Consider the following 13,607-nt stretch of genomic DNA (forward strand, 5'->3'; position numbering starts at 1 on the left):
ACTTCATTAAGCTTTACAATGGTAGAAGTTGGCAAAGATCCCAAATATGAAGTATACTTTCTCAGCTTTGGAACTGAGCATTGGTATTACCAGAAAATTACTGAGCATAGGGTTTTACTGGGGAAGATTATATAGACCCAGAGATGGGGAAGCAGGAATAGAATTCAAAGGAAAAAAATTATGTCTCCTCTTTTTGCAGATAGTTCTCTGTAGTACTTAGTCAAATTTGAATTAGATTTTTGAACTTTGAAGAGTATATGTAATTGCAACTTGCTACTGTTTAGGTGGTTACATAGTTTCGAAGCAGAGTCCACCTTCTTTTTCACCCTGGGGTGCTTACTAGGTCTACTAGTAATAAGGAGACAGAATGGAGGGGATTGGACAGAGTCCCTAAAACTGCACTTGTAAGAGACTTTCATCATAATTTATTTATTTTTTAAAACTATGGGTTTTTTCTTTAAGAGTTTATTTAATTTTAGAGAGTGGGGAAGGGAGTGACAAGGAAAGGAAGAGAAACATGTGAGAGATACATCAATTGGTTGCCTCTCACACGCCCCTTGCTGGGGACCTGGCCTGCAACCCAGACATGTGCCCTGACTGGGAATCAAATCAGAGACCTTTTATTTCACAGGCTGGTGCTCAAACCACTGAACCACCCCAGCCAGGAGACTTTCATCTTTAAAAGACAAGCATGTGCATACCAGTGCCCAGACTTAGTGTCCTTCAGGACATTTCATATTGAGAAAACACTTGACTGGATTTACCCTCAGTATCTTCTCACCACAACTCCTCCCCTCTCACACTCATGTCCACTTATTCTCTACTTCCTTAGTAGCAAAGTTGATACATCTGTTGGAACACTGAAGAATAAAGCAAGCAGTGTGTCCTGTGAGGTGAGTCAGCAGAAATGGAGCCAGATTTTGTGAGTAAAAATCACAGGCGCAACACTGCATTCTGTATTGTGAAAACAATTGGAGACACTAATGCGCTTAATAGGCAGGGTGGTGGTGGTTGGTGGTGGTGTGGGCAGCTATGTCCATATTTAGAATATGTGCGTGAATGGGGAGTTTGAGTGACCAGCATAAAGTGACTTACTAGGGACTGAATAGGTAGCAGTGTTAGAAAGATCAGACCTTACAAATGCTGTATTCTGGCTGCTAGCTCCCCTTGTCTTTCTTTTAGTATAGCTTCTTTTAACAAACTTTTTTGGAGGATAAACTGCTAAGGAAACAGGAAGTTTGCCCACCCTAATGGACTCCTGGGGAAGGCTCTGTATTCTACCTCTAACTATTTTCATTCTGACTCATCTCAGTTTAATTAATGTGGGTGCTATGGCTGGAAGCCAGGATCCACTTGCTAAGTATTAGGCAGCACCCTGTTCCCCATCCCCATTTTGATTTTTGTACTGTATACAAAAATTTTTGAGGAGGTGCCATCTTTTCCCAGCCTCATTGCCTGCTGGACAAACTGATATTAAGCCAGACTGTGTATGTGTGTATTTTCTTCCCCCTCTTGGATGTAGATATGTAAAGCCCCCTCCATTTTCAGGGCCATCACTGCACCTTTACTTGAATGATTTTGGTTGATTACAAAGCAGCAGCTATCATAAACGAAGACTTTGGGAAGTATGATCTTCATTGGAGGTATTCAATAGTCAATGGGCAATTGTGAAAGTTGTAAAGGTGGTGTGGTTTTAGGTATGCTAAGTTTCTATGTAATGAACTAAAAAGCCCACATGTGTTTACTCTCCTTAGTGTGTCCTGATCCTCTCACTACCTTTTCTTGGTAGCAAAAGTGATGAGCCCCAGCAGGCATATATGGGAACTTTAGGGAAACTGGGAATAATTTTTTCCCTAATTTTGGGCATTAATAAATTATTCTATATGCTTTTGTGGTGCATAAGTTAGTAGATGTGAGGGAACATGGGGATGGTCTAAGAGAGCCAGTGAAAAATGAAAAACCTTGAGAGATCTATAAAGTCAAATTTTAAAAATTAGTAGTAGTTCCAGAAGAAAGGTGTGAAGGTTAATATCTATAATTTCTAAATTTTTGTAGGGTTATTTTTATGGAATGTCTGTGACCTTGGTGTTTTCCATTTCCTAAGAAAGTAGATAAAATATAGAAGTGTTGTACATTAAAAACCAAAAAGTATCATCTATGTTTGCTCTAAATCAAAGACTCTTAAGACTTCAGTTTGTCTAATGTATAATGTTCAGTTTAAAGTAGAATGTAAAATATAATGTAAGACACAAAAATCATCTTTAGAAAACAGAAGAACTATATGTAAGCAGGTAAGGAATAATGTAAGCAGATGAAGAAAAATACTTTGGAGAGGATAAGAACTTTGTTGCACTATCTTTGATACACTTACAAATTGACAAGTACTTGACCCCTTACCATCAAAATGAAACAGTAATGTACCTAGTGCTTTTCAAAATTTCAAAGTAGTTTTCTATACTTACTATACTTTCTATACTTACTATACTTACTACAGCATGGGTTTCTTGTGTTTTGTTTTAATTTTTATTTATTAACTTTGAGAGAGAGAGAGAACACACCATCAATTTATTGTTCCACTTAAGCATTCATTGGTTGTTTCTTGTATGTGCCCTGACTGGGGATCGAATTCACAACCTTGGTTTTTCAGGACCATGCTCTAACCAACTGAGCTATCCAGCCAGGCCCCCCTGTGTTTTTTCACACTTAAGTCAGGCCAGCCTAACTGAGCAGTGGAATAAAAGGTCAGTTACTTAAATGTAAACAAGGTCCCAGGACCAATCAAATAGAACTGACATGGCTACTGGTTCTGTGGCTGCCTGATTCGTCAGCTGTACAGGTTTGTAGATCTTTCCTAGGTAGGGTTTCTTGGTAACCTTTCAACTTACGCAATAAAGAATTTTTAAATATCTGCTCCTCCCTCTTCTGACATTACAAATAGGTAGTATTTTAAAGGTACTTGTACTTTTCATTCATGATAGAAAAGTTTTAAGGATTCATAATAAATCAAGGAGGTAAATGCCATTTCATATTTTCATCAGTTATTTTCCATAACTGTAAGTTTAAATTCCTTCATGTTTACACAGCCAAAGTCATGGTTATAGGAACTTCCCAGAAATCTTTGCTCTCTGTTTGTGTTGGGGGAAAGTGTAATGTGTACTATATTTGTACAGCTTTACTGGAGTATAATTGACAAATAATAAACTACATACTTCAAGTGTGTAATTTAATGAGTTCTAATATATCTATACACCCATTAAATCATCAAAATTAAGACAATGAACATATTTATTACTCTCAAGTTTCTTCATGCCACTTTGTAATTCATCTCTCTTTCCCCACTCAGATTTTGCTTTGCTTTTTTGTTTGTTTTATGTTTTATATTGTGGCAAAATGTAAATACCAGTAACATAAATTTGCTTTACTTTGTAACTGCTTACTTCTTGAAGTACTGAACCATCTTGTTACATGATTCAACTTAATCAGCCAAACACATGGTGAATATCATTATACTAGATAAGCAAAGGCTCTCCTTCTAACATTTAAAATATTGCCAGCATGGTTTTAAAGATATTTGAAAGCCAAATTAATATATGGAGCTGCTAGATCTTGTGACACTGGATCTATTCCACTAGATTAAAAATAATAATACAAAAAATATAAAATAGCACAATGAGGACTAGAGGCAAGAGAAAGGAGTTGTCTGACTAGTTATTTAAGGCAAAAGTAAAATTCACACACAGAAAAAAATGGCAACCATATTATTAACATGTTACAAAGGCCTTCAGTAAATAATAGTAATACTAATATATTTTACTGATATTTCAGTGTAATACATACATTCTTCAACAAAATCTTTCATCTGGCTCATATAAACACCTCTAATCATGTGCTTATGGCAACATTAATCAATATTTTTTTATCCATGCTCCATTCTAAGAAATGTAAAAATCTTTAACATCACCATCAGCATAGTATAGTGATTAGAAGTCAAATTACCTAAGTATGAACCCCCTCTCTACCACTTACTAACCATGAAAACTTGGACAAATTCCTTATTCTTTCCAACCCTATGTTGCATCATCTAACAACTGAGGTTTAAATGGGATAATCCATGTAAAGTCTTAATTCAGTCCCTGGCACACAGTAAGTGCTTGTAAATATTAGCTACTATTATTATGTAGTAGTAATAGTTATCACCTGCCTTAAAGTAATTGTATCTCCTACATCCAAAAAGATTTTGCAAGTTTCCCCTATGATGACTATTATAAAAAGTAAACTCTTAATGTAAAAGTATGGTAAAATATGAAGTATGCTATATCACCCCTATTTTTACCCCAACTCCATTTAAAAATCATTAGTGAAGCAAGAACTCTTATAGAGTCTGATGTTAAGCTACAATGAAAAAAGAAACATTATACTACTTCTCCTAACAGCAAACATTTATGTAACACCTGTATGCCTAAACACTTTAAAAATATTAAAAGCTTTGACCAGGTAACTCAGTTGGTCAGAGCATCATCCCAATATGCCAAGGTTATGGGTTCGATCCCTCATTAGAGCACATACAAGTATCAACCAATGAATGAAAAAATAAATGGAACAACAAATTGATGTTTCTTTCTCTCTCTCTCTCTCTCTCAAACCCAATAAATTTAAAAAATTATTTAATGAAAATATTAACATTCTTAATATTCACAACCATTTGATATAGGTATATTATTTTTATCGCTATTTTACAGATGAGGAAACTGAGGCACAGAAGATGAGATCACACAGCTATTAAGTGGTGAAGCTAGAAATCAAATTTTTAAAAAATCAAATTCAGTCAGCCTGGCTGCAGACTACATACCCTTTACTACTACAGTATTATATATGATATAATACAAGAAGATACCTGATAATTGTCTCTAAATATTTGAATGCCTGTCATGTTAAATAGGGAAACACTACTCTGTGAAAGTCCAGACAATAGAACATGGATCAGTGGTTGGGAAACATAGAGACACAAATTTTAACTATAAACAATAAAAACCTTTTCAGAAACAAGCGTTATCTGAAAAGGACTGGGTAATCTCAGGAGACATTTCATTCTGGCACACCAGGACATTCAAGCAGAGATTGTATAGAAATACATTTATTCATTTTGTTGGTCATAATCCTGATAAAGTCTAACTTAGTTGATCTTTTTATTTGTACCAATTTGTTTCTTAAAAATTTCAAATCTTGACCATTATCTATCATATTAACTATTTATCACAATTATATGTAATCTATAAACTTGAAAAGCATAGTTTCTATGTTTCCATCCAACTCAATAGTAAAAATACTAATTAGGATAAATATATGTCACCACATGCCAATGTGACATTCCACTAAAACCCTCTTCCCTCATTGAGATCCATCCCTAACACTCTTTAGGTGAGCACAATGTAAAACACAATAAAGTTATCTTTGGAAAACAGAATAGAGAATATATTTTGAATTCTTAATGAGTTAGGGTATTCAATCCAATGTAAACCCATTCCACTGTACTATCACAAGACCCACATTTCTCTATCACAGTCCCAAAGATTATGATAAGCAATGATAGTAATTAGAGCTAATACTTAGAGTACCTCCTATATGCCAGGATGTTATAAACCTTGAGCATATATTAAATAACTGAATCCTCTCAACAATTAGATGAGGTAATTAATACTATTATCCCTTTTTTTGCTGATGAGGAAATTGAGGCGCAGCTAGGTTAAATGACTTGACTAAGGTCACCCACCTAGGACAGGGCAAAAGCAAGATATAAATCCAGACATTCTGGCTCTAGGGTCTGTATGTTTAATGACAACATTACTCTGCCTACTAATAAAATGGCCATAAATGAATTTAATCAGAATCACTTCTTGAACTCTGGTCATGTGCTACACTGTGCCAAGCAGGAATTTAATTTCATTTTTCATAAAGACTAAGGCTCCCTTCCTACTGGGCTGGCAAACTACTCAGGAACTCCAGGGGCTTGTTTGGGTTTGGGCCAGAGTAGGAAGGAGGTCGGGGAAGAAAGGGGAGGGTAAGACAGTGATAGGTGATGTGACTTAGTCCAATCAGAGTGAATCTCTGGACTCACCAGATGGAAATGCTTAGACAAAGATGATCACGTCTTTCTTTGTAGATCTGAACCTGAAGACATGGCTCTAGGAACAATCCCATGACCATCAAGTGGCCAATCTATGACCAGGAGGGGAGACTTTTTCAAAATAGTCAACAGAGAAAGCAAAGCTGATGAGAGAAGTCAGACCCTGAACTAATTGTGCCATCCAAATACACACCCCTTAATGCTTAATTCAGTTGAGTTTCTTATCACTTGGAACACAAAAATCATAATTAATGTTCCCAATATGTAGCAATGATCCCTGGAAAAGAGTAAGCCCTCAATAACTATTTGAATAATTAGAGAACTATTTGAATATCATGTAGAGAATGTTCTCTCTACATTATAAGGAAACAACAGTAATGATGAGAAAGCTTCTTTTTAAAAATCTTATCTTTCTGGAAGATAGCAGAATATATTGGTAAGGACTTAGGAATTAGGCAAGCCTGAATTTAAATCCTGGTTCTTTTACTTACTAGCTGTGTGATCTCTTAGATAGGTTGCTTAACTTCCCTGATCCTTAGTTTTCTCATTTATAAATGGAGGCTAATAATACCTGTATATGTGTATTAATTGCCTAGTACAGCACCTGAAACATAGGAACTAGTCAAAAAGAGAGCCATTATTATGACTGTTGTTGTTAACTTACTTCCTTGCAAGACATTTAGATTACTGGACATACTTTTTGGAATATATGTATCATATTCTGAATTAAAGAGTCAGAAAGGAGAGGGAATCAGTTTCTAGAGAACCCAAAAGACAATGGAGGGCCTCTCTGTTTAGAAATTGTTATGGAACATTTTAAAAATTAAACTTTATTTTTTAAGAAAGTAAAGCCTGTAGAAAAGTTGTAAGGATATCAAAATGAATTTTTATGCCCCACCTAGATTCATACATTGATAATATTTACCATATTTGCTTTATCTATCTTATATGTAATATAACATACACGTTTTCCTTTTTTTACTTTTTGACAATGAATTGCAGAGATTATAATCCTTTATCCCTAGATACTTTAGCATTTGTCTTCTAAAAACAAGGACAGCCCAGGCTCGTGTGGCTCAGTGGATTGAGTGTCGGCCTGTGAACTGAAGGGTCACTGGTTTGATTCCTGATCAGGGCACATGCCTGGGTTGCAGGAGAGGTCCCCTGCTGGGAGCATGTGAAGCAGACTGATCAATATATCTCTTGGACATCGATGTTTCTCTCCCTATCTTTCACCCTCTCTTCTCTTCCCTCTAAAAGTAAATAAGAATCTTTAAAAACAAGGACAGTCTTTTACATAACATGCTATAAAATCAAATCTGGGAAGTTTAACATTGATGCCTAATATTATCTGATACACAGTTTATATTCTAATTTTATTGATTGTCCTAATAACTATTCTTTATAACAATTTCTTCCCCATCTAGAATTTTGAATTACATTTAGTTTTCATTTCTTTGGTCTCTTAACCTGTAACAGCCCCTCAGCCTTTCATTGTTTTTCGTGATTGACATTTTTTGAAGAATACAGGCTTGTTTTGTAGACTATCCTTTAATTAAGGTCTGTCTGTGCCTTGGCTTTTGTGGCTCAGTGGATTAAGCACCGTCCTGTGAACCCAAGGGTCACTGATTCGATTCCCAGTCAGGGCACATCCCTGAGTTGAGGACATGGTCCCCAGTAGGGGATGTGTGTGAATCCCTCTCCCCTTCTCTCTAAAAATAAATAAATAAAATCTTTTTAAAAAAAAAGGTCTGTCTGCTTGTCCTCATATATCCATACAGATTATGCATTTTTGGCAGATAATGTATCCTCAGTGCCTTACATAAGGAGGCATTATTGGTGATGTTAATTAACTTTGATCACTTAGCTAAGAGATTTTTTCACTATAAAGGTAACGTTTTCCCTTTGTTATTAGCAAGTAATCTATGGGGAGATATTTGTGTAAATATCCGGTTCTTCAACAAACGTTTTTCCCAATGGTTTTAGAATTCTAAAGAGCTTTTTCAATATCATAAACATGTGGTTTCCTCACCTTGATTGAAGACTTCTTGAGAAAATAGCTTTTACTTTAAAAATTGTTATAGTACCTTGTACACAGTAAGTACTATTGATTACCTGACCTTGAGCTGCCTGTCACCAGATTGCTGATTACATTTCTCCAATGGATTTTGTCTGCTTATCTTGAGAAGAACTTAGCAGATACTTAGAGAAGTCATACGCAAGTGAGAAATGCTCACTAAATGGACTGATTAGGCATTCTTTGCAGGCCTCTCAGACAGTGAGATGGGAATAGTAATACAGATCTGGATATTTTGAAATAATAATAATAATAATAATAGTAATAAAGAAGGAGAAGAAGAAAAGCTCTGATCATCATCACTGGAAAAACTTGTAAGAGAATAATATCCTTCTTCCATCTTAACTTGCATTTGTGATGAAAGAGAGTTTCTGGGTGGTGTTCACCTTTCACTTTAGACTCACTTTTTTTTTTTATGTCAGCCTAATACTTAGGGTATTAGGGTGTCACTTTCACTCTCTAAGAATTAGGTCAGATTTCTTATAGATCTTGTCACATTGCCACTTGGAATTTAACTAGAGGAAAGAGAGTAAGGCTGAATGCTTTTGTTTAGATGAGAAGGGCTTATTAGAGTCAATGAGGCAGAGTAGATGTCCTCATTCTGTGTGGCAGTTGTTTTCTACTTCTGCTCTGAGGGTCTTTTTTCCATCTTTCACTGTACCATGTCTTGGGCAGAGATGGCAGCTGATCACTAAAATTCCTCTATCCTCAATTTCTGGCTGCTGCCTAAAATTTACTACCAAGAAACTAAGTTGTTTGTGTAAATGATGTTACCCAAGAAAAATTCAGATATCCTCACTGGGGATTTGGAGAGGTAGCACAAGCCAACATCTAAACATGAAATATCAAACATTCAGACCTTTTATATAGTAGCTAGTTTATAGAAGCTCTCTGCCAAATGAGACAGTGATAAGTAAGTGTTTTCTTGGGGGAAGGAAAAGCCTGGGTGGGGTTTTAATAGTTGGGGACTCTAAATAAATGTTAAGGTGCTTAAGACTCTGAAAGAATAAGGGGAGTTGAGTTGAAGAAAGATGAAGAAGGGGATTTAAAAGATACAGTACATTTACGCTACAATTTCTATGGATCCCTGGTGGAATGGTCTCTGAAATCTACAGAGCATTTAGAGTTAAGAAATCCCTGCTTTGTTAAACTAGGAAATGGTGATAGCCATTGTTTTTAAAAAGGCTCTTTTTCCCATATGCACAGAAGACATACCTTTTACATTTCCTTGCACTGATCATACCTCCAGATGTCCCAGGAATGATATAAGGGGTACTGTTAAAGTCTGTATAACTTTCTCAGCCAAGTTATTCCAACCTTATGAATGCAATCAGAATATGAAACTAGTAGTCAGTATGCAGGCTTCATTGGTCAGGAGGAATAATTTCCAAGATCAGGTGATCAGTCGTGGCCATTGTTCCACAGAGAGGTATTTCAGAGTTTCTCCTGGAGCCTGTATTTTGTGAAGCTTTGTTTTTTCCAGATGCAGTTGGCTCTTCTTTGTGAATTGTGTGCTATGGAATTGATCTTTTGCTGAGTATATCTGTGTTAACATCTCTGAAATACTGGTGACAGACTTTTTTCTACTTCAATGAGAAAAAATTCTTTTTCACTTTGTATGACCGGTTAAAAGAAGATGGATGCACAGAGTTCAGCCAAAGTCAACACAAGGAAGAGGAGGAAAGAGGTACCTGGACCCAATGGGGCAACAGAGGAAGATGGGATTCCTTCTAAAATGCCACGCTGTGCAGTTGTAAGTAAGGAAGAGATTTCTGTGTTGTACATATAACCTGGTAGGGGGAGGGTAGAAAACTGATATAACATTACAAGTCTTCTTAAATAATGGAGAGAATGAATAGCAAGTGTGGATAGTAAGTATTTTCACAGTTTTTGGAAATCTTACGCTTTCTTACTAGATTATAACTCAGTTTTACATTGAAATTGGAAACAGAATGTTAGGAAAATTTGGAGATTGTGTTGTATATTAGGCTAAAGATCGAATTCAGACTAATGAAATAGAGAAATTGGGGTTCTAGGCAGTGATCTGATCTTGGTATCATCTCATGGTGTTTACTTTTCTGTGTCTTACTGTCTTTTCTTCCATATCGCTTAACTACTCTATTACTGCTTATATCTTAGATGAGAACTTTTTCCTATTACTGCTTACGTTTTGTTCCTTTATCTCTGGGACATTATCTTCGTATTTCTAACTATTGCCGAGTCTACAGTGACATACCTCATTCCAAACTGCTCATCCTGTCTCAGGTTTATATCCTTATTATATCTTCCTTGCCCCTGAAACATAGCAAAGAACACATAATTGAAGTGATTATTGATATACAATATTATGAAATCCATGTTTCAAAATCCCAATGACAAAATTGCATGTTTCTGTATTTTCTTTACCTAAGTTGGCCGTTAGCCAGTGATCAAACTGCAGTTTTCATTGGTTAGTTCTGGCATTTCATAGCCCAAATGAAAAAACATTTCTACTCTGATACAGTTTACAGTTGTTCCAAACTAATTCTCTATATTGAGCAATAAAAGCAACTGAACTTCACAGATAGGAAGCATATGTTCCAGGCCTGGTATTGATGATATTTGTGGGGCAAGTGTATTCATTTCCTATTGCTGCTGTAACAAGTTACAAGTTTCGTGGGCTAACACAATACAGATATGTCTTTCAGTTCTGGAGGTCAGAAGACTGAAATGAGTCTCAGGGTGGTCAAATCAAAGTGTCGACAGGACTGGAAGTTCTAGGGGAAAATCTGTGTCTTTGCCTTTTCTAGCTTCTAGAGGCTGCCCACACTGCTCTGCTCATGGTGCCGGCCAGCGATCCCATCACCTTGACCGTGACTTCTGTCATCACATCTGATTCTGACTCTCTTGCCTCCCTTATTCACTTATAAAGACCCTCGTGATTACATTGGACACATCTGGATAATCCAGGATAATCTCCCTGCCTCAAAATCCTTTGATTTAATTATATCTTCAAAGCTCCTTTTGCCATGCAAAGCATAGTCATATGTTCTAGAGATTTAGATGTAAATAGATATCTTTAGGGAGCCATTATTCTGCATACTATAGCAAGTAAACTCAGAAAATGACTCAGCAGTCAACAAAGCAGCACATTGTTAATTTTTTTAATGTTTCTTAGACGGTTTACATTAAGGAGATGGTAGTAGACACCAATTCAACAATTTCACTTGTAGTAGGGACAGATTATGACCAAGTAGGTGGTACTGTCGGCCAAACGACGTACCCAGGAATAGAGCAAAGAAGGTCTTGTCTCAGTGGAATGGGCTCTGAGAAGACTTAAATTTTTTGGTCCTTATAATCTGAGGAATCTCAATGCTTTAAATTACTTTGCATCGTCACAAATCAGTTTCGTGACTTTTGTTACCTATTCCACATTCTTCTCTGGCTCACAGTGGCGATTTTGAATGGGGTTAAAGATTGACTCACCCAACTGGCTGGACTGATCCTAATGAGGAGTATATGTTAAATAAACTTAATTGTCATCTCCGTCATATAAGGCTGTACTTTCTGTCCCTGAACCCCTTTCAATTCTGTAGCAAAAGCAAATGATATTTTTTAAAATAACAGCTGTATTGAGATCATATAATCCACCAATTTAAACTATACAATTCAATGGTTTTTAGTATATTCACAGAGTTGTGCAACCATCACCACAGGTAATTTTAGAACACTTTTATCATTCCAAAAAGAAGCCCCATCCTGGTTAGCAATCATTCCCCATTTCCTTCCAACCTCCCCAGCCTCTGGAAACCATTAATCTACTTTTGGTCGCTATAGATTTTTCTCTTCTGAACATTACGTACAAATGGCATCATACAATATGTGGTCTTTGCTGGCTGGCTTCTTTCACTGGACATATTTTCAAGATTTATTAATGTTGTAGCATGTATCAGTACTTCATTTCTCTTTATTGGCTAATAGCCTGCCAGCATATATTACATGCCACATTTTATTTATACAATCATTAGCTGACATTTGGGTTGAGCAGACAAGATTTTATCACACATTTATAATTTGCCAACATGGCAGTAGGTAACTAGGAGTGTAAAGATAAGAAAGCCCTTCCCTCTGAGACATGTGAACATAATGTAGAGTTCCAGGGTTCAGAGCTCAAATATTAGGTAGCTGGGTTGATGGGTCAAGATGAAATGGATAGAAGAGTGGGAAAGGAGTTGAAAAATTAAGGGATAACTTTTATGGCTAGTTTGTTTATAAGTATAAAGAATTTACTGGTACAGATATTTCTAAAGGTATATTCAAAAGGATCACAAACATATTTACAAAGAATAAAACATTAGCCTATCTTAATGTTTATCATATGTATGACTATGTCACAAAGTACCTGAATTCTGGGGGAAATTGGCTACATTTCTGCTATGGAGATCTCATAATCTCATTTCAATCAACATATATTGAGAACCTCTGTGTGCCAGTTGCTAGAATTAGAGATACAAAGATGAAAAGATGACCTTGCCCTTAAGAAGTTCACAGAAAAATAGGGGAAAGAGACATAATTAAGGTACAGTATGAAAAAGGCCAAATAGAAGGATAGAAGAATTTTGACCAAGGGGTGCAGACAGTGATTTTTGAAAAGCTTCATTGAGGAGATTATTTCCTACTTGAACTTTGAAGGATGAGTAGGAATTCAAGAAATGGACAAGAGCTTTCCAAAACTGTTGCCTCTTGCGTTGCACATGTAACGCCTCTCCACCACCTCTGAGATGTGCTACTTTGCCTCCTACTTGCTGGCTGCACTCTGGGCAATGCCTCTCCCAAGCTCCAAAGATATCAAGAAGATCCTAGACAGTGTGGGCATAAAGAAAACAGCATATGGAATATAGTCAATAATATTATAATAATTATGCATTGTGCCAGGTGGGTACTGGAAATATTGTGGGGAACACTTTGTAAAGTATATGGTTACCTAACCACTATGCTGTACACCTGAAACTAATACAAAATAATATTGAATATAAACTATAATTGAAAAAGAAAATTATGAAATAAAAATACAGTAATTGTTGACAGGTAATGTGTTTATTATTATTTTGTTATTCATATTTTTGGATTTTTTTCCCTTCTTCCTAAAGAAGACTTTTTAACATATCCGTAATACTGGTTTGGTGGTGATGAACTCCTTTAGCTTTTTCTTATCTGGGAAGTGCTTTTTCTGTCCTTCAGTTCTAGATGACAGCTTTTCTGTGCAATCTTGGTTGTAGGTTCTTACTTTTTATTAATTTGAATATTTTGTACCAGTCCCTCTGGCCTGCAAAGTTTCTGTTGAGAAATCAGCTGACAGTCTTATGGGAGTCCCCTTCTAGGGAGCTGTCTTTCTCTTGATGCTTTTAGGATTTTTTGTCTTTAACC

General features: G+C 36.1%; 1 protein-coding gene across 5 annotated transcripts in view; it reads left to right on the forward strand.

Annotated features, from left to right (window-relative positions):
• PCYT1A (phosphate cytidylyltransferase 1A, choline) overlaps positions 1-13,607 on the forward strand; it is a 74,006-nt gene that overhangs the window by 29,593 nt on the left and 30,806 nt on the right. For all 5 annotated transcript variants that reach the window (XM_054575140.1, XM_054575141.1, XM_054575145.1 and 2 more), the window contains one exon: positions 9,835-9,954. In XM_054575140.1, coding sequence (XP_054431115.1) covers positions 9,835-9,954 — 120 coding nt within the window. The remainder of the gene's footprint in view (positions 1-9,834; positions 9,955-13,607) is intronic.

This window comes from Pteronotus mesoamericanus, unplaced genomic scaffold (assembly GCF_021234165.1).
Source record: "Pteronotus mesoamericanus isolate MK-2021 breed Mesoamerican mustached bat unplaced genomic scaffold, CSHL_Meso_final contig_27, whole genome shotgun sequence".
Lineage (NCBI taxonomy): Eukaryota > Metazoa > Chordata > Mammalia > Chiroptera > Mormoopidae > Pteronotus > Pteronotus mesoamericanus.